This window comes from Lathamus discolor, chromosome 3, assembly GCF_037157495.1.
Source record: "Lathamus discolor isolate bLatDis1 chromosome 3, bLatDis1.hap1, whole genome shotgun sequence".
Taxonomy (NCBI): Eukaryota; Metazoa; Chordata; class Aves; order Psittaciformes; family Psittacidae; genus Lathamus; species Lathamus discolor.
Genome location: NC_088886.1, coordinates 100,270,994 through 100,292,828, shown reverse-complemented (window position 1 = coordinate 100,292,828; position 21,835 = coordinate 100,270,994). Strand labels below are relative to the sequence as shown.

At 38.5% G+C, this 21,835-nt stretch overlaps 1 protein-coding gene and 1 long non-coding RNA gene across 2 annotated transcripts in view; one reads left to right on the top strand and one right to left on the bottom strand.

Moving 5' to 3' along the window:
• GLUD1 (glutamate dehydrogenase 1) overlaps positions 1-3,487 on the bottom strand; it is a 33,366-nt gene extending 29,879 nt beyond the window's left edge. The window contains exon 1 of the mRNA XM_065670810.1: positions 2,988-3,487. Coding sequence (XP_065526882.1) covers positions 2,988-3,414 — 427 coding nt within the window. The 5' untranslated portion in view covers positions 3,415-3,487. The remainder of the gene's footprint in view (positions 1-2,987) is intronic.
• Positions 3,488-3,776: 289 nt separating this feature from the next.
• LOC136010122 (uncharacterized) lies at positions 3,777-19,394 on the top strand. Its single transcript, XR_010610762.1, has 6 exons — positions 3,777-4,357; positions 5,826-5,975; positions 6,113-6,183; positions 13,643-13,875; positions 17,842-17,907; positions 19,237-19,394. It is a non-coding gene; the product is annotated as an uncharacterized LOC136010122 (long non-coding RNA).
• Positions 19,395-21,835: the final 2,441 nt, after the last annotated feature.

Genomic DNA, 21,835 nt, shown 5'->3' with positions numbered 1-21,835 from the left:
TTTTTAAAATTAGATTTACAGTACAAATTCTTCATTAGTTCACAGTTAAATCTGTAGATGATCTTGCAAGCAAAAAGGTATGCAGAAGTAACTTACAGTTGCTAATGAGGTATTTTGGTATGGATGTACAAAAGAAATGAGGAACTAAATTTAAGACCTAAAAACATTTGCTTTCCTGCATTCTACACTTGAGTTTTAAAGTACACCTTGATCATTTGTCTAATCTGCATAAAGAAGAGTATTTAATATTCTCTAAACAGGATCTCTTATTCTTCAGCTTATGTAAAACTCAAAAACTACAAGAGATGAGCTTTTAAAGTACAATGCTGAAGACAAAGACAGAGACAACGCATCCCTCCCTACTTGCTAGTGATTACCTAGCAGAAACTAAATGCTGCTTCTTAGTACCAAATACACACCCTTAAAATAAAAAAAAAAAAATCACTAAAAAAAAAAAAAGCAACAAAACAAAACAGTATGGGGAGCCTTATTTTAACAAACTTTCTTTTTCAGTAAGTGCAGATTTAAAGTTCACAATTCTGCATCTGAAAAGATCTGGAAGCTGTGCTTCTCCTACTGCTCTGCAAGCCTTCCAGATGCCAACTCATACCTTCTTTTAAAAGGTGCCCTATGTCCCTTGCTGTTTCTTGCTGGTGTGAATTATCTTCATCTGACTCTGGGCTCCACAGTGCGTGGGACACCCACCTCACCAAGTTTTTCCACTTCATAACCATATGGAGTCTGAGTTTTATTTATCTGGTCTTTACTGGGAGGGAAAACTGTTTGTTTTGTTTGGAGGTTTTTGGTGGGTTTGGGGGGGGTGAGGTAGTGTTCTTGATTTTTTCCCTTTGGAATCTACTAGGATTCTAGTTTAAACATCACTTCTAGACAAAAGGTCAAGTTGTTGGTGTATTCTGGGTGGATCTAATGTATCATAAATGCAGAAATATCTTTAACATTCCTGTTCTTTCCAATTTAAATAGAAGTGTTCTAATTCCTCCCACCTTTTTTGCACAGCAGGTTTCAAGCAGTCCATCTACACTTATCTCACGTCCCATTTAAATTTACTGCAAAGCCAGATCTGTCATCTGATAGTGAGCAAATCCCTATAGAGCATTAGAAGGTGAAAACCATTAATGATCGCTACGCTGAAAAGACTGGAAAGGAAATAACATTTTCAATTCCTTCCCTGAGCCCACCCAGAGTAGAGAACAGCACAGGAAGAAAATTACATACTATTGAGACTTTATATCTTCTTTAGCTGTCATTTCAAATTGCCTTGAAATTTACAGTTGTAACTTTCCAGAAATGCTCCAGGGCAGACAGACCTAAGAAATGCTACTGAAAATCAAGAAATTCTGTTGAGCATTTAGAAATACAGGTATCAGAACAGACAGTATCCAGCACCCAATTGGTATTTTTTGTTCATATACAAAGCCTTTTCTACTTCTTTGTAGTGAAAACATTAATTCCTTCTATTTTGAGCAATACTAATGTGAAATATTAGATGTTATCATACATAAACTACTATCTTGTTACTTCAGTTACCATTGAACTGTATTTTGGTATACAAGTGAGGATCTTACAAGAAACACGGGCTGTACAGAAAATTACTTTCTGTAAACAGCAGCAAAAAGTAACTTAACCTAAGCAGTGACAAAACAGCAGTCTAACAACTCATCACTATTTTAAAGGAGATTACAGCAATGGCAGAGAAACAGTAGGTCCACACACAGTAAGCATCAACCATACCTGACTTCAGCCACAACTAAGTCTGATGCTGGTAACTCTTGTTGTAAGGAAGCACCAGAAGTTGAGTTAGTCCCTTTTGGCTAAGAATTCAACATGTCACAGGACACTCACTACCTATTTTACTTTTTAAAGCTAGGAAACATTAGCAGGACAGACTAATTGTGCTGCAAAGAGAAAACGTCCCACATCATATACACCAAACTGATGATCAAGAACACATTAACCTTTCCTACTCTAGTCTCAAAGTCAGTCACTGATCAGAATCTACAAATAAATCTTTGTTTTCAGCAGCCATCATTATTCACCATGAAGCACGTATATATGCTGAAGAAAAAAGAAATGTATTTGCAGATCACGGAAGACCTAGTTTGAGACACAGTCCTGAAACGGCCTCCACTACTTAACTGTCCACAAAGATCAGAACTCCTGAGTAAGTTATGGCAAAAGACATCTGTATTTGTTTTTCAAGGAAATGACATCTATCCTGGACTAAAAGGGAGTTTGATTCCTCTGAGATCAGAGCTGGTGCCACATGAATTCAGCTCTGCTCAGCTCTGGCAGGATTGACCCTCCCAGCCCCCTTGTACAACAGGCATAGTGTTGGCCTCACCTATACCAAGTCAGCTTTCCCTAGAAAAATTACTTTTGTTTCTTGCTATGTATCCAGCCACTAGCTGGGAAAACTTGTTTTTCTCTACTGACGTTTCCTGTGTGAGCATTGGTCTTCAGTGAACCCAGGAAGCAGCGTGTTAAACGATGACTTCTCCAGCTCCTGCCTCAAGAGTACACACTTTAAGCATAGAGTTTCCATGTTTCTCAACAAACACTAGTGAGGTTTGAGTCACACTAACTGCGCAGGCTGCCCTCACACCCTTGGCCTTGCCTAAGGCCAGGCCGACGGTGGCTACTGCAAAGACCACACGACCAGCCGCTGTGAGACCTCACACCTCGGGTAACAACCCGGGCAACGGGTCGCTGAAGGGCTGCGTAGGAACCACTCTGCCCCTGCTCCTGCCTTCCACTCAGATACCGATTCTGCAGGTGACAGAGGGACGCTGCTGGCTGCCACCGCCGGAATGGCTGCTAACGGTCGCTGGCCAGCCGGGCAGCGAGGAACCAAGCGGCACCTCCCCAGTATCCCAGGGCGAGCGAAGCAACTGCCGGGCAGAGGCTCTGCGGGCCTCCACGGGCACCGGGAGGGGGGGCTGAGGGGACAAGGGGACGGCGGGTCTCACCTCCCTTGCAGGGGGTGCGGTGCTGGCTGTGCTGCGCCCGGTAGCCCTCGATCACCTCCCACTCGCCGTTGTCACGCTTGATGGGGAAGGAGACACTGAGCACATGGTTGCAGGGCTTGATGATGCGGAGAATGCCGCGAACGCGGTGGCGCCGGTCCTCCATGCTCTCGCGGGTGCGCAGCCCCTCCACCAGTTTGTCCTCCACGATGCTGGCGCCGCGGTCGAAGAACCCCTCCACCATCTTGAAGAAGTTCGGGTTGTCTTCCTTCTTCGCCGCCTCGCAGTAGTGCCGCCGCGGGCACCTGCCCCCGCCCCATGCCGCCGCTGCCCCCCCAGCAGCCGCCGCCGTCCCGCCCGGCTCCGCGCCCGCCAGCACCGCGCCGGCGGCCAGGCGGGACGCCAGCAGCTCGCCCAAGTAGCGGTACATGGCGGCAGCCACCAGCGCTTCCGCTACGCGCGCAGCGGCAAGGCAACGGCAGCCCTTGCGCGGCGCTGCTGCTGCTGCCACAACCGGCACAGCGCGCCGCCGCCTTCGCCTTTAAACGGCCTCGGCGCGGGGGTGGGCAGCGGCGACAGGGGAGGGTCGGGGAAGGGGGGGAGCGGAACACGGCGCCCTTCCCCTCCGCGCCTGCGCGAAGCCCCGCCCAGCCCCGCCCCCGGCGGGATTCGTGGAGGGGGAGAGGGCGCGGCGCGCGGGAGTCTCGCTATGGGCGGGGCGGAGGGGGTGTGGTGAGCATGCGCGCTCGGTCCTCTCCCGAGGAGTGCGTCCGCGCACGCGGCGCGTGAGCGGAAGGGGGCGCGGGTGCGCCCTGGCCGCTTTCCCGTGGGCCTCGGTAGGCTTGCGGCGGAGGAAGGCGCCGCCTCCCCGCCGCCGCCTCCTCCCCGCCGCCGCCTCCTCCCCGCCGCCGCCTCCTCCCCGCCGCCGCCTCCTCCCCGCCGCCGCCTCCTCCCCGCCGCCTCCTCCTCCCCGCCGCCTCCCCCCCGCGTAGATCCTTTCTGCTTCCTGTGGCAGAGCGCGGCCGGGGTGCTTGCGAGCCCGCCCTTCGCGCCTCACGCGTGTGGCTGCGGTCCGTCTCTCCGGGCGGAGGGGTGGGGGGTACGGGGCTCCGCCGTCCCTCGCTGGCGCGGTGCTGCTGCACTTGAGCTCCGTTATGCTGTGCTGGGAAAGAGCCGTTGCTGGTGAAGAGCGTGGGGCAAGTAGTCTTCACTAAGGCACCAGTGTGAGATTCTGGCTAGCTTCCAGCGCCTTCCGCCCTGCTCTGCTCCCCTCCGCTCCGAAGAGTGGCATGGCAGTGCCCTGGGCGAGGGAGGCCTGGCCTGGCTGTCAGATGCTGCCCTTTAGCTGAGTAAAACATACGAATTCTCTTCGGGTAGGTACAAATACAAGTAAGGGCACTTCCCGACAGTTGCAGTGTACAGAATTCTTAGGAAAAATGCGGTTTGCGTGAAGACCCCTTTTGAGGAGGGCCTGTTAGGAAAACCCACTTTATCCACGCGTGTTTAAGTGACTGCCCTGTCAAGAAAGAAAATAGAAGCTTCAAGCCAAGCTGCTAACGCTGCTGCTTTGTCTGCTCGGGTTATATTTGTAGTATGTTGCCTTTTGCTGAGTCTTGGGCCACTGAAGGTGGTTGGGGTTTATGTAGCTTAGACTTCTGAGTGCGTCTTGCAGCTTTAAGCTGTGCAAGATCTGCATTCAGAACATGGGAGATGGTGTGTGGCAGTATTTTGGCACTATTTTTACGAGGTTCATTTCCGAAGAAATAAACTTCCTGTAGGATTGAGCTGCTAATTGGAAAATACAGGTTTGATTTTTGTTTTGCTTTGTTTTGTTGCTTGTTTGGGTTGGATTTTTTTTATTGTTGTTATTTGTTTGTGGGTTGTTTTTGTGTGTATGTGTGGTTTAGGTGTGTTGAGGGCAACCGATACTCAAATTTTGTCTTGATTTAACTTTGTTTCTATCCTAAAAAGTTGTCATAAGGACCACTAATAAGGTTGCCTTTTATCTGTAATGAGGATGGTTTATAACTGTACCCTAGAGAACAAAGATACTTGATAGTAAGTGATGTGGAAACAAAAGCAAGAAAGGAGCTTGTTCTTAGGACTGTTTGTTATTAGGGTGTTTCCACTGGGCTTTAGAAGCAACCTTACTGACTTGTTTCTCTGCCCTTATTGGAGGTGGTTCATAAGTAACTTCTATTGCCTTAATTTTCAGTTCACAGAATTGCAGTGTTTTCAGTGGTTGTGTCAGCTTTGTGCTGCTCTTTGATTTGTCATGTGCACGTTTCCATTGTCTAAAACTTAACTTCTGTACAAGTTCTTAACTTTTTTAAATATGTAGGAAAGGAGGTGGTGAAAGGTATTGTGGTAAATAGGCCTTGTCAGCTAATTATTGTCACATCGTTCTGTAGGCTAGAACACTATTTCACAGACAAAAGTTGAATGAAAAATACAAGTAACCAGTTTGCTCAGGTGTGTAGACTTAGATCAAAATAAGGTAAATGGGATTAGCTCCTATCCTGCCTTCGCTTTACTCAATTACTGACTGCTTGCAGTACATATTTGGAATGTATATGAAACCAGCTATGGGACATGACAGTGTGAGACCAAAGTGGGTCTTTCTATGGGTTCAGTCACACAGATGTCTTTTGAGTAGCACCATAGCTGGCCTCTTTTCTAAACAAGGCTGGATTTCAGGAAACTGTCCAACAATATGTTTGCAAAATGCTAAGAATAACTAAATCAGTATGTTTCATTTCTTAGTCTTTAAATATTATGAAAGAAAACTGGGGATTTTTGTTTGCACTTTTTAATGAATGAAATCATGTGTACTGTTTACAGACACTTTAGCAGCCTCAGCAGTTCTCTACAGGATTTTTGTTTGCTTCAAATCCCTTCTGGAGGCAAGAATAACCATGCTGCCTGAGGGTGTTCACGAAGAGTAAGAATAAGAGTCACATACCCCATTCCAGTATTCTCATATAGTAAATGGTGAGCAATTAAAGCAAAATCTGTTTGTCGCAGGAAATAAAAATTTGCATGCTTTAGAATGAGTGAGTGCTAGCAAATATGAAAGTGGCAATTACAGTAATAAAAGGTTAACTGTCTTGTTTGTTCTCACATAGCAGATGGGGTGCCACCAGAAGAGTCGTATTTGAGTAACATCAGTAAAAAAAAAAAGTTTTGGATGAATTCCAAGGTAACTTTTTGTCATCTTCACAACCAGAAGTTTCACTAACTCTTCTAGTTTCATATTGAAAGTTTCATATTGAATGTTGGTTGTAGACCTGCATCTGAAGAGAGATACATAGAGAAAAATTAATACCTGTGTGGTAGGAACCGTGTGATTAATGGACTTTGCAACAAGGTCATATTCAAGTGTGTATACATGATAGGTGGAAGTTTTTATTTAAAATCTGTGAAGTATGGGTGAGGGAGACAACAAACAAGTTGATTAATTTTCTAAGCTTCTTCTAAATCATCTGTATACATAATTTTAACATTATTTTTATGGTATATAAGAACAGTAATAAACACTGTATTGTGCCTTCCTGAAGCGATCTATGTTTTTTGAAATTACCAATTTCATAGCAAGTGGAGTCAAATTTATTATGTGTTGAATTTAAAGTTTTATTGAAAAAAAAGTGATCTAAGGCAAGAATCCAGTGCTGTGCTTTAATCCATTATATTATTTGGAGTATTAGCTATTTGAAAATACATAGATGAACAGGGTAATCTTTTTCCTGCGTCTAACATTATTAATAGTGGTGCCATAAATGATAAGTATTTTTGTATTAAAGTTAAAATGTCAGGTTCAGTTTAGTGTTCTCTAGCAAAATCTGTCAGTTTGGCTAAAATGTTCCTAGGATGTACTAGTACTGGATTGTCTCAGAAGCTAAGCTAGTTATCCCAGTAGGAAATTAGGGGTCTCCACAGGGCTCTGAATAACTCTGCCCTTTGTCTGGCTAAGCCCCTTCAAGTACAGGGTAACTCTGAGATTGTCTCCAGTTTAGAGACTTCAGAGTCTGAACATCCATTAGACAACATGTTCATTAGGAAGGTTGATCCATACAGTGGGCAGAGAACTAATTCCTTTCTGTGGTAAACAGACTTTCTTCTGGAAACAGAAGTGGATTTTGAAATACTCCGCAAATGGAATTACACTTATTTCAGCAGCCTTCAGTTTAAGCTGTCAGCCATGTTACATGAAGCATTTGGCAGTTGTTACCCATTGCTTAAAGCATTTTTTGAGATAATGTCCAAATATTGGTAACACTTGCATATGAAGATGTTTTTTTGTAGTGATTCCGGAAATAATGTGGAAAGTTGTAAAACTGAGGTTCTAGCAGAATGTGAGAATTTTGGATATTGTACAAATTGAAACAAATTCGTGTTCCCCTTCGAATTGCCAATATGAGCAATTATGTTTCTCTTCCTCATTTCACCAGAAGTTGCAAGAAAATGCTTCTTTTTCTTGGACTTCAGTGGTATGCTGTACAGCTTATGTATCTTGGTAGTGTGACTAAGTAGGTGAGAGCTGAGGCTATTGTTTTATCCCAAACTGTTGAAGAACTGCTCAGCCTCTGAGTTAACAGATCTGTGAATGGTTGAATAATTGTTACTGGAAGAATCAGTGGGTATGATTCTGTCAGGAATGCTAACTGTAACTCTAGCCATAGAAACGCTGTGTGTGTTTCTGTTAAATAGAGGGTATGCAGCACATATGTAGGGCTTCACAATAATCCTCCTGCACTGGAGCTGCCTACTACAAAATAGCCATCTGCTGATCATTAGTTTGAGAGATTCTCAAGTTTTATGGATCATATTTTCAGCCTTCACTATGCTTTAAAGTAAATATTCATGTATCATATATTATTTTTAGCAGGGGATATGAAAGTAGAAATGGCTGTTTCTGTATCTGCATGAAGATATTGTACAGTATTCAGTTCTCACAATAATGGGAGATAATGTTGATAAAGCATGTGTTCTTTTAAATAGGTATAATTTTGTAAAATAAATATACTATAACCTAAAGAATCTAAGGTATTATTAACATGATCCAAGCTTAATTTTAATTCCAAATTTGTGAATAAGTTAGTATACTCAGAATGTCACATTTTTTGCTTTTATTCTTCCCTTTTTATGCCAAGACAGTACATGATATAACAGGAAGGAAATGAGAAGTGTGGCACAGTTGTCAAGCTTCAGCGTTGCTAGAGGGCTGGCTCTATAAGATGCCATTGCGTGTAACACATGAATTAGGTGGATCCCAGAAGTTTTCTTTAATTTGTGACATGTCTATCTATGTAAGGACTTTTACAAAGTGAACATTTGCCTAGAAATCTTCATTTCAGTCATCTCTTTAAAAACTATTAGAGATGAAACCTGATGAAGAGCTGTTTCACTGGCATAAGGTATCAATACTTTGATTGATTGGTTTAGAGAAGAAGGGGAGCCAGCTAAAAATTGTGGTAAAGAACTTTGAATCCCTTAATTAAGCTTTCTTTCCTTTATAAGTAGCTTCAGCTGTGTTCAGCCATTCCAGAGCTGGAGAGCAGACTGGCAGGTTCTCTTTGCTCCCTTTGCCTTAATACAGAAGAGTCTGAATTTGGTGTTTTTCCAGGCATGCTGCAGAAGGTAGATTTGCATATGCTGCAAATCTGAGATGTGTTTTCTGTAATACTGCAGAGTTGAAGGAGAGGTATTTAGATAACTTCCCGTTGAGATAAAGACTTCATTATTAGTGAGATGTTTAGGTACCCGTGGTCTGATTATTTAGCATTATGTATTATTTTGTATTAAATTAAATTTAGGTGTTTTCATGGTTGCTAAATTTAAGTATAAGCTCATATGCGAAGAGTAACTTTTTTGCTTGTCTATAGCACTGCAGAAGCAGGGAGTGAAACTCATAAGTGTACAAGTAAAGTAGGAAGTTGGTAGGTTTAACCTAGAAATTATTTTCTTTAGGAAATACTAGTCTAAAGTGAGAGATTTGTTTTTTTACTTGAGGCATTCCTACAGAACACAAGTCAGTAGCTGAGCAAATTAATATTTATATTTATTATTTAAACAATCATCTTTTTTTACCTTTCCAGAAGTTCTGCAACAAGATGTGATTCTTATTTCATATTTCTTGCAATAGAATTTTTGGGCTGTTTTCCAGAATGTAAATTTGACAGGGGTTCCTAAATTTTTCAGTGAAAAGTGCTTGAAAAACCTTCAGTAAGTGGACTCAACAAGTGTCAGGGGGCAGTTTCCTGAGGTTTTAAAATGTTAATAATTCAACTGGAGGAATCAGAAAACATTGAGTAAATTCTGATAATTACCTCATGAGTAAATATAGTTTTCTTTGCCATGAAAAGTGTTGGTGCTTGTGTTTATTAGCTTTAAAGACCTTCTGTCTCCATCTGTTTATATTGCTGCTGTGAATAATGACTGATGTTGCCAAGTGATTGATTACTTCAGGTCTATGAAAAAACAGATACAAAAAGCTCTTCATGTATACAGGAGATAATGTCCTTATCTCTTATTCAGTCTACAGGTAGCAAAAATTTTGTGTGTCACATTTTGGTACTGTTACTCTAATATATTGCTAATAGGCATTGTCGGATAATATGACTAAGAAATATAAAATATGCTTTATATATCACTTATTTCCCTTAATGCTACTTCTGGTTTTCAGATGGCTAGGACAAAAGGTAACTTTCTCTGGAGTCTGCAGGTCTGGTCTGAAACTTACTGAACTCAGTAACAAATTAATCGGATTTCAGTGACCTTTCAGTCAACATGGCTTTTGCTGGTTATTGTGAAGGCTGTTCCTTTCTCATTTCCTTTATCAGTGAGAATCTGTTAAAGCAGCTATTTTGCATCTTTGTGGAATGATCTTTAGCTTTTGCTTCTTTTAAACTCTTTTCTACTTTAAAAGACAGAAGCGGGAATGATACAGTTACCAAAGCCAGTATATTTGAGATTCCTATGTAACTGCTAAATGTGTTGAAATTAGCTGATGAAAAAGCTAATGGGAAGTCTGACAGGTATATAGGCATAAAAACCTTCACTGATGCACTGTGAGCTTCGTTGCTTTAAATAGGTTATGAACAAAAGTACTTTAGTCAGTTTATTTTGTGGCTATTATACCATTTTTTTAAGGAATTCCTGTCTATTTTAGTCAACACAACCAATGAAGGAGTAGAAAGTATGATTTGCCAGGAGTGTACTGAGTATTGTTTGAAAGTAATATTTACAATTGAAATAGATGGGTTTTTGCAGCTCTTGGTGGCCTTGGCTGAAAATTATACCCTGGATCTTAACAGCCTGGAATCACAGCATCAGGGAGGGCAAACCAGTTTTTTCTTGCTTTAATACTTAACTGGCAATCAAGAGCTGTTAGCATAAACACAGTGTGTATTGTTTAAATAACAAACATTAAAGCTCTTAGGAACCAGAGAATACTAGTCTTCTGCAGTGGTCTTATTTGCTTTTCTGTTAACAGATTCAACTTTATCCTTTTTCACTTTGGCAGGCTGGTTATGGAAATCCCTATTGTTTAAATACGTTTGAATGCTTAATCCTTTGTGAAAGATGGTGAAGAATTAAGAATTGCCTCTCATGTTTGTTGGTAGAAAAAAATTGGTGGTGTTCATCAGAAAAGTCCAGGAGTATATTGACTGGTATCTTAGTCATCTTCAGTAAACATCAAGATTGTTCATGGTGTCCACTGCATGTAGGTATCCAGTGCAAAAAACACTATTACAGCTCAACCCAGAGAAATCTGGGATGAGCTATAATTACTGGTATCTTAGTCATCTTCAGTAAATGTCAAGATTGTTCATGGGGTCCACTGGATGTAGGTATCCAGTGCAAAAAACACTATTACAGCTCAACCCAGAGAAATCTGGGATGAGCTATAATTAGGTCAGAATGAAAAATACATGTGCTCAAGATGGGCAGTTTAATTAAAACATTTGAACAGTTTTTGAAAACACCGTATTAAAAAAAAAAAAGAAGTTAGATTTTTGCACACTTTGGTCTGTTTTCCTGTTAAATGGCTTGGTTTATTAATACTGCCCTTCTGTGGAAATTCTGGAATTCATTAATCATGTTATATGTGGTGTTTAAGTGCCTATATGGCAGCCATGCTAAATGTATAGGCATGCAGTGCCAGACATAAGTGACCCCTTATGGAGTTGTGGCAAAACCTGTGTGCACAAAATCTATCTTGGAATGTTTTCTGGAGGCGTTGCTGCTGTCATTGTTACTTGGTGCTGGTGTGGGAGCAGTAGGTGCCTTAAGGAGCAAGGGTGGGATGGTCCTAGTGTGGTGTCCAGAGATACGATGAGCTTCCAAGGGATGCTCATGTCAGTTGATATGAGAACAGTTTGCAGTTGCTGCCATAAACCTGCAGCACTACCATAGGATTTGCCTTAGTTAAACATTTCTTTTGATTAAAAAGCTGAAGATACTGTGCTCTTTAAGGTTTTATTGATTATTTATTGTCTAATCTTGTCAATGCTGACAAGATAAAGCAGAACAGGTAAATAAGACATTATCTCTTCTGTTTTTTCCTTTGAAAGTCAGTAAGTTGACTTATTTTGAAATCCTGTTAAGGTAGAGTCTCTACACATCATTAACAGATTTTCAGATTTCAGGAGGAGTATTATATTGCTGTCATCTGACTAAGTTAAAATAGTCCTGGAATTTGTAAAAGCTTATCTTGATTTCTTTTGTTTTGTCTTATCAGCTTTTCAGATAAGCTGGTGTTTGTCTTTAATTTAGTAAAAGGAAACTAACTGGCTGTCTAAATAATGTATGCTTTTAGATTGTACTATTACCATTACAGATCAGCTTTCCTGAACAGAGAGCATATGCCATGTGTTCATCTCGGGTTTATAGTCTGTGTGAGCATTATGGTAGTTATATAAATAAATGTTACACTGGGCTATATAAGCAGAAATTTAGATTCTTCCTTATGTAACAAATGTCTCATGAAGGTAATAAGGGAGAAGGAAGGAAAAAGAAGCCAGTCTTCTTCATTGTTCTGTTCCCCCTGTATACTTTATGCCTTACCTACCTACTACAACCCATACCTGTAGTGCAAGTCCATTAGTGTTATTTAGTTCTAGGTTTACTGTCTCTTGTTAACAAAAAGAAGAAAGGTATCTTATTTGGCAAAACACTGTATTTTCAGCACCTTTTTTCTCCCAGAGCTTGTGAGTATTAAAGTTACATCAGAATATAGCACTTAAATTTTAAAGAACTTAACGTAATTCTCAATGTTTTGAAAACTAAGGCTTAGCTGGTGGGTAGGTTCTGCACGATACATAAGCTAAGAGAAAACCTCTTTCAAATAGTGTATGATGCTTAAGAACTAAACAAAAAAGTAATACTGAGTACCCTGTGTAAATACCAACTTTGAATAATTTGATTATTTTATGCTGGCATAAGTAAGCAGCTGAGACCTTAAGTAAGGAATAAAAGATTTTGATGGAGGACAAATATATTTAAATATGTATTTATTATAATAAATAATTAATAATTAAATTATTTATTAAAATAAATATATAAATATTATATTGCAGGAAGAAAAGTTGAGATGAAAAAGATAGTTTTATGACTTAACACAAAGTATTACACACTGGGGAATGATAGTGCAGTTTTAAGGTATGAGTATGAAAGATTCACGCAGAGTTCTCCACTTGTTTCAGCTTACTGTGTAATTCAAAGTGACTTAAACTTTCCTAGCTTCAGTTCCCATAAGGAAAACAGATGATAACTTATTCCCTACTTCTGTAAAGGTCAACAAAATACGTTATCATTTGGAACTGTGGTGGTTTTACAGACTTTTGTGGTCTTCATATCTGAATGGAATTTCTGAATGTCAGAAATTACAGTATTTATTCTTAATGAGAAACTCAAGGAATTTCTCAGGAAATAGAGAACTAGAGAAATAGTATTAGATTTTAATCTAAGTTGTAAGTAAAATATTTCATGTCTTGAATGTTTATCTTTTATCAGATAATATTAAATTTACTTAGCTTATTCCTTGTTAGGAGAAGAAACAGCAAGCTCTAATGGAACTACAGTTAATTCATTTTATGTTGAAGATAATGAAAAATGAAGTTACATAGTATTTTCCAGGTTCTGTTGGATTAAAAGAATCCATATAAATTAAAAATTAGTGTTAGAGAAATCAACAGAAGTTCTCTTGAAATAACAGATATTTGTATCTGCATCCATATGCTGCTTCAGTGCGCCAGTTTGGATAAAAGGAGTGATTGTCAAATACATTACATATGGGTGTTTTTCAAGCAGAGGTTATTTACGTTATTTCTACACTATGTCCTTAGTATGTCTGCAGAAAAAAAATCATCTTTCAGCAAGTCTTCATCCAGCAAATTTGATGATGACAGGTGAAGAGAAAGTAATATAACTTGACCTATGACTATATTGGTTATAAAAATTCCTAAAATGCAAAGTAAGGGGAAATTACTCAGCAAAGGAATTGGATGCTTAGATTGGCACGAGTTCTTTGGGAATGTGCCAGTATAGATATGATTGTGCCTTTTTGCTGAGAATATCAGATCAGCTTTTTTAACACAGTGTAATTTCTTGAACTTTGTTCACACTTGGTTTTTTTCTATTTTGTTTTCCCATCCTAGATCATAAAAGAATATAAAATCTGGAGATTACGTGGGCCAAAGTGACTTTTATCAGACCTGGAACTGCATGAACTGCTAACTGTAACTGATCTTTTGGGAGTACAGATACTGCAGTTTAGTTATTTCCCTGTCTTCCTGTGTATAGCAATGTAACCTCAGTGGACAGAGCTCTGACTTCAGTCATGAGACTTTCATTCTCACAGTAGGGGAATCAGTATTAAGTACGCTACGAGGTGAGCATTTCTTAAATCTTTAGTTTTTCTTCATTATATTGAGGATATATTGACTTACACTCAGAAGCAACTTATAGTTTTACTTAAGCTTGGATCAGCTTCTCCATGAAGACAAGTAGATAAATAGTTAAGCCTCTTCCGTTTCCATTCTTAACTTTCCACACTTCAGGAGCTTTGAAAGTTACACACCTCAAAATTTCATGGTTCCTTCACGATTTTGTATTGTTGGTTTTGTCAACATGGTTTGTTGGTAAGATGGATCACCTGGAGTACCACTATCTCTGTGGAGAAATGGACTTTCTTCTAAGTGGGTTCATGGTGTGTGGGTTCATGGTGTATGTGAACATGTTAAATACGCCTGTACTTTGCTGGACTTTCAGAGCACATGATGGAAGAGTTAGAGTGGGCAGAATATTCCTCGGTATTAAAATGGGGGAGGGGGAAATAATTTATCTTGACATCTTTTCAGATTAGCTGTGAGTCGCGCAGATAGGGCTGGTCTCAACCCGTTAGTGTAATACACTTCAAAAATGAGTACTATGTAATACCACAAGTAATAAAATCAAATGTAAAGGTTATGAATTAAAGACAACTGAGTGAAGGTACACAGCAATAGTCATACTAGCATGGTACAGAAAATAATTGAGATATTGCCTCTAACATAAAAACAATGAAGAAAATTACTCATCTTTAGTGAGAACATACGTACATGAAAATTTTGTCAGTGGTTATGCTGCTATGCACTGTGACTTACAACAGTAGAAGGAGACCCAAGATGGCTTGTAGCACCATACTTATTTTTTGTTCTGCTTGAGGTGTTTTCAGACAATTGGCTTACAATGGAAAAGGGTGGATATATGTGCAGGCCATATAAACCAGTGTTTCAAGCATTTTACTCACAGATTTTATTAAATTATGATGATTTCATTTTTGTGGGTAGAAATTGATCTACAAATTTTGAAGTATATATTTTTGAGTAGTCTAAGTGCATTGCTGCCTTAAAGTCTGAGAGAAAAGTTAGTTCTGGGACATGGGGAAATTTGCATCTAAAAGGTACATTTGGCTCAGTCGCCTGTGTTGATAGTTACTCAGTGTTCTCTGTTAAAGCTTAACCAGTTTGCTAAACTAGCATCCATCTAAACCATTAAAATGTAAAGTCTTATATATTAAAAAGCTAATGCTAATTTCCTTTGTGTATCATATCTTACTTTTTTGCTAAGTAAGTGCTAAAGGACTTTAAAAGTTCCTGTTTCCGTAAGTTTTGCTGTAGTTTTTACTAACTTAAAATACTCTGAAATTTTATCTTGATTTTTCTGTGGTGATCTGGTAAATTAACAACTTTACTGCTTAGACATAGTACTTGTGAAAGAACATTTACTTGGCTGACATTCATACAGTTTTATAAAGAAGTTTGTAGGTGTGTTGCTTCTGTAGCCACAATAAAGAATAAGTGTGTGCAGTGAACCATCTGTGATCTTTGTAGTGCTATTCACTATTGTACAGAGGCAGCTTGGCCCAAGTCTGAAGGTTATATTTCCTTAAGGGGGCTTTATCTCTGAAAAAAAAACATAAACCTCTCAGCTTCTAGACAGAGCAGCATATTGTTTGCAGTTGTTAAGGCTGAAGTGAGGAGGGGGAGTGTCTAGTTTGTGCAATAGGAAGATCTTAAAATAACCTCAAATTCCTTGCATTTTCAAGAACAGAAATACTAGAGATTTGGATATAAAACTCAGTACTGTCCCGTAGTTAATATCTGTCAAGTGTTTTATGTAAAATACAATGCTCACATCAGAAGCATGTGGTGAACTTGCCTTTTGAGACTCTAGATTTACAGAAAAGTGTGAAGCCAGGGTTCATCTTCCTGAGATACGGAAGTATCGGGGAGATCAGGTATTTAGTATATCAGATCACCAGCTACTTCAAACCTCACAAAAATATGCTAATGATACCACATGGGGTACGTATACTGCAGAAATGGGTAAAATGTGCAGAACGGGACTCGGAGTAGAGAATAGAAAAGGTTTTGTGCCATACTTGTGCCAATCCTATCAAAAAATCCTTGCGTTTCTGGGGAGATACTGCGTAAAGACTGAGAAGGTCAATGAACACCTGATTAAAGAAGTCTTGTGAACTTGTAGGCCATCTGGCTGCTTCTGGAGCTGCCTGTGTATTTGCCAGTTTTGCACAGCCTTGGAGCACCTTTTGATTTAGTAATAACTTCTGTGCTCCTAGTATGACTTCCGTGAGTGGGTGGCTGTTAATGAAACAATACCCCACTTGCCTTAATTGTAAGAGGAAGCATGGTTTCTGTTAAAGTGTACTGCTAACATATTCACTTACGAAGAGTGAAAGACATTTTGCTAACGCTGCTGTTTAGTGTTACTGATTTATCCCACACAAGTCAGCTTATGAATGATACCTTTTCAACACCCTGTCTCCCACAGTACAAAAGTACAAGCACAGTCTTACCTACAGCTGTTGTCCGAAACATTAGTGATACCCCTTTTTTGTCATGTTCAGTCAGCATTTATTTTTTCTTATGAAACTTCACCTTTTCTGAGTGAGGCTTTTGTAAAGGTGAGAAAGTAATAGCGATGGCTTTGTATGTTAAATACTTTTTTTGTGGAAGCCACATACAATATGGCAGAGTAAAAATCCTCTTTCCTAAGTCACTCAAGCAACTGCAATTGAGAGAGCAGCCTTTGATTATGGCCGTCTTGTGTGCTATAACGAGTTAATCCCAGTGATGTATGCAATTGTTGTGGAAGATGGATTCTGATAACTTTCATAATGATTTCATCCTAAATAATACCTCCCCCACCCAATTTATTTTTTTATTTAATTACTTAATTAATTTTTTTCCCTGAAAAATACATTGGGTTTGTGCAGGAAGATGTGCTTGATCAGTATTATAGTACCTGTTGAGCTGTACTGTACAGCGATGTTCTGGCGCTTGTGTTACTAAGTCAAAGCTGAAAGATATTTGCTGTTCCGGAAATAGATTTTACAGAAATCCAATCAAAGCCCATTGAATTATTGCTTGTTTTAGAAAGTTTTATTTTCATGATTGGTCAAAACCAAAACCAACAACAGTTTAAGAAAATACTTTTGCTAGAAGGACATAAAAGTTGATGCTAACCTGATAACTTGGCCTTTTTTTGTCTTCTGAGCCTAATAAATCAAATCTGCAGGCTTTTCAATGGAAATAGGGCTATTATGATCATGTTTCTTTGACTAGTTGCCTCACTTTCATCTTGGGTCCTGTATTGTTTTATCAACCTCATTTTATCAGAAGATTTACATCCTAAAATAGATCTCCACTGGAAATGTTACCTGTGGTTAATTTTCTGCAGACTTAACCATTTTTTATAAAAAAGCCATGATGAAGTCATTCTAATATTGAGGTTTTTGAATATGGTGAAATATCTGGAAGAATATCTTTCTTGCCAGAAGCCATAGCAGTTTAGTTGTTTAAAAAGTTCTCAAAAATAAGGGTTTGGAGAATGAGTGTTTTTCAAAAAACCCCATGCACAGCACTTTTGTCTATCTTTGACCTTTTACCTTTATTTTTCTTTCCTACTCAAAAGGTCGCTGTTCCTCAGAACTTTAAACTTTTAGTTTGTAGCAGCCACTGTATGTTCAGATCTTTTTAATTGTGGTTTTATATATTGCAAAACAAAAATCAATAAATAGAATTTGCTTAAAAGGAGATGTCACAAGGCACAAAGGCAGTAAGAAAAGGATTATGAAGTTAATCGCAGAAGCCTACTACCTTTGCTTCAGTTTTCAAACACAATGAAGCCCATCCCAGTGGCTGAATTGAAAATGTATCATCTGTGTCCATATTTTTGCATCATTTGGTTCCATAAAACAGTCCTTTTGAAGTAGAATTGCTGATGCAACTGCTGAGTGGATGCTTCCATATGATCCAAGTTTGGTTTTACAGAAGAAATATCTTTATTACAGATCAAGGAAACAAATTTCCAGTTAGAGCACAACTTCAGAAACCACAGGCCTCCATCCTGCAGGAAAGTAGGTACATGTTAAATGTTAACAGTGCTATTTGATTGCTAGCCTTAGTAGTTTATTTTAATAGTTATGAAGAACAGCTTAATGTTTCTAGCCTTTCATTCAGCATTTTGATATAACTTCTGAAAAGTGTCAGGCTGTATGAAACTTTTCAAAACACTGATTTTGATTTAAACTGTTGATCTTGCTGCTTATACTCCAGGGATATTTAGGAAGATTTCTATTGCAATGCCTAAATCATAGGTGCTTCATATTCAAAAATGCTTTGTTACTGAAAACCCTGCAGATAAAGAAAAAAAAAATTTGGATACATGTTATGTCATGGCTAATTATTGCTGAATATAGCTTTTGTGTATTTGTAAACCACCTGTACCTGTCTTGAGGGCAACAGGTATTGTAGTCCCCTGGTAATAGCGATTGACAAGAACTAAATACTGAATGGATTAGTATTGCTGCTATTTAATATACAGAATAAGTACTAATAGAGATTACTTTATGGTCAATAATGATCTACATTCAGATAGCATTTAGAGATAACTTTATACTAATGATTACAGGTACTTTTGTAAGCAAGTGAAAGCTTGTGATTTTCATAAATTTAGATAATTGATTAGTGGGATTCTTGCTATACCACTGTGTCTGGCTAGTGACTGCTTCTGTACACGGTATTCCAAAAACAGTATTATTTGAGCCAAGTAACAATCTTGAAGAAAAATTATCTTTGGTTAAACAGGTCAGTTAGAGATAGAATTACAGTCTTTGCATGAAAGCTTGTATTAAAATTTAGGTAAAAGTTATTTGGTGATTGTTGCCATCACCAAACAGAAGCTTAAAAAATTAAGTCTTGTCCATTTCCCCATTTTCCCATATGTACATGTACTTTCTTCCACATGTGTTCTCTAGATTTCTTGTTAGGTCCATTAGCCTAGTGTAAAGCAATTCACATAAATCTCATTGAGCTGCTGTTCACTTACAGATACAATCTTTTAAGCCTGATGATATGATACATCCCTCTGTCTTATGTAGAATGTGAGATTGCTTTAGCTACAAGTTGCTTAGCGTGATTTCTAGCAGGTTTTGTTTTCCATTGGGTTCCTCTTAATACTTACATTTTCGAACCAAGTTCATACTGATTTGGTGGATAGGTGATATTGCTGGTGCCAGCATGAGCTGTTGGCATAAAGATCATCCTTCTCTTTTCCGGGAAAAGTTGCAAGCAAACATGTAATGTGTTCACTTCATCCCAGAGCTGTTTCAGATTCTAAGTATATGAAACTGTTAGTACACTGCTTGCTGTTAGTACACTGCTTGCTGTTTCTTTGGTTTTTCAAGGTTATTGTACAGCTACAGTACCTGGCTTTTAAAAAGACACAGTTGAATTTTGGAGTAACATGGTAAAAGTGCCAGAATTGTTTCCTGGGATGTAAAGAGAAAGCATTATTTCTTTTCCCTTTTTTCTTTTTTTTTTTTGTTTGTTTGTTTGTTTGTTTGTTTGGCGAGTGTCTTAGTAGATGTGCTACTCTACCAATATACGTGAAGAATTAAAAACCTCAACCAAACAGCCCTACAGCTTGGATTGAACTGAAAGTAAATACTCTGAACCTGCCTATTAACTCATTTTCTTCTGTTGTAAGGTCAGTGAAACAGTGCTTAGTTTTTTGTTTGTTTGTTTGTTTTGTTGGGTTTTTTTTTTGTATTAGAGATAGAAGTATGAAATCAAGTGTGCAAATGAGGGAGAGGAAAGCTCACGGTGGAAGTTAAAATTTAGAATTTAAAGGATTACCTGCTTTATGTATTTGTTATCTACAGGGCCAGCTTTTCAGCAGGTAAAGGACAATAGAATTTCTTTTGCATACTGTAGGAATCAAGTTAGTAACTACTTACTGCTTAGGATGTTCATCACCAAGCCGTGTTAAATCAAAGCTGCAAATTAGAAGAATATACTGGTTTTATCCCCAAAAACTTCAGTGTAGGGTGTGTATGAAGATTCTTGAGGAGAAAAGGAGTTACACTTTTGCATTATATTGTTCTAATCCTTTGTCCTCTGTTGTCTGTTACTTCTGTAATTTTATTTGTGGCTTGAAGCTATATTGTGTTAACAGGCATAAAGAAACTTACCCAGAGGTAGAATTAGTGTGGTTTCTTTCAGTGTTAGAGGGCTTAAGTAAAGACTTGATGAAACTGTATTTGTATGTAACTTTTAAAACCAGGGATTTAGGCATCTGGCTGCCGTTAAATTCAGGAGTGATAGGAAGCTGAAGCCGTGTCACCCTTTTTAAATTACTTTGGCCTAATGCTTAACTGATTACCATGGTGAGTGAATAGTGAAATATAGAATGAAAATAATGAATACTTCTAAGGTATTTTAGGGGTAATCAAAGGCCATGTATATAGCATAACACAATGTTCATAGAGTATTTAACTATAGGAGGAGGATTTGTAAAGCTGTTTTTAGTTTTGTCCTGTGCGTAGCAAATGACTAGAGATTAACAAACTGCTAATGACATAGTTGTTCATTTTGAAAACCTTTAAATTTAGAATTCCTGTCTTACTGTTTAGGTCAGGGGAAGCACACGGTGTACCGTACATAATGCATTTCTTGTAAATAGGTATATTAAACTTTAGTTGCAGTGTCTTGCAAATGTAAAACCTGCTGATGTAGTTACTGTTTTTTAATAGATCAGACTCTGACCATTTCAGAGATAAAAAGCTAGGCTTTCATTGGCTATTATGAATAGAGCACGTTTCCACAAATGAAGAAATGGTATAATAATTAACAGGCATAATGGATATGTGCATTCAGGTTTCAGTTATACCTTTATGAGCTTTAGCTGCTGTTATCTTTGGTGTAGCTAACCCCCCTGTCTATCCATACATAACTGCAGCACAAAAATAGATTTGTTCTGTTGCAGTGACATTTAGCTAATATGAGTAGCTCAGATTTTTTCATTGGTACTGGTGGGTTTTTAATACTGTGGTAAGTCACTTTTTGTTATTAATACATTTTTGTCGTGTCAACACTGTGTGGGTATCAGCTGTGCTTATAAAATACTTTTTAGGACAAGCACCTGAGTATGTTCAAAGTACTCCTTAATATTAGTTACAGATCTTAATGTGTATTTATTCTAGTAAGGCTGGAATAAGATGGTATCTTATACCTGTGACAGGTTAGTATTCATCCTTTGTAGAAAAGGTGAAGATTGAAATGAAAGAGCTGCTCACTGTACCAAAGCCCAGTTTGGAAATGACTGATTATTTCATTAATCTCTATATGGTATGCAAGTTCTTTAGAAGTGGCATGGGCTTGTGTCAGAATTTGGCTGTTCAGTGTCTTTTGTACTATAGCATATGTGTGGAAGAAAAGGTTTTTTTAATTCATTTGAGCCTTTTATTCACTTGAATCTCTTAATAAAGAGACATTTATATTGTTATATTGTAGACTATCTAAGTAAGAAGGGTACCCATCTGTACTGGCTGTAACTGTGGTAGTAACAAATGAAACAGCTACGACTAGACATATACATTTTGAAATGAGAGAAATTATTTAATCTCATCCATAAGGTTTCATTTCCAATTTCATTTCTAAAGTTCATTTAAGTAGTGGTGACGTTGTCTTCTGATTATTTGTGTGTTACCATTCTTTATTTATATAGCTTTAAGCCTTTCACAGGTATGGGAATTGTCTTTCAGAAGTTGCATTCGTGTGAGCCTAAATTTATTTAAACATACAATTGCAGATGTTTGGATATAGCAATCTTCTACGTATTATTTGTTTTGAAGTGAGTGTAAAACTGAGTGATAAGATACTGCTGTGTTTTGTAGTTTCTTTGTATTATGACATGATATGTTTAATTTTGGTGTTTGTATATTGCTTTTCCTGTTACACCTGTAATAGACCTCTTGGTCAGTGTTCCAGGATGTTTATAGCTTT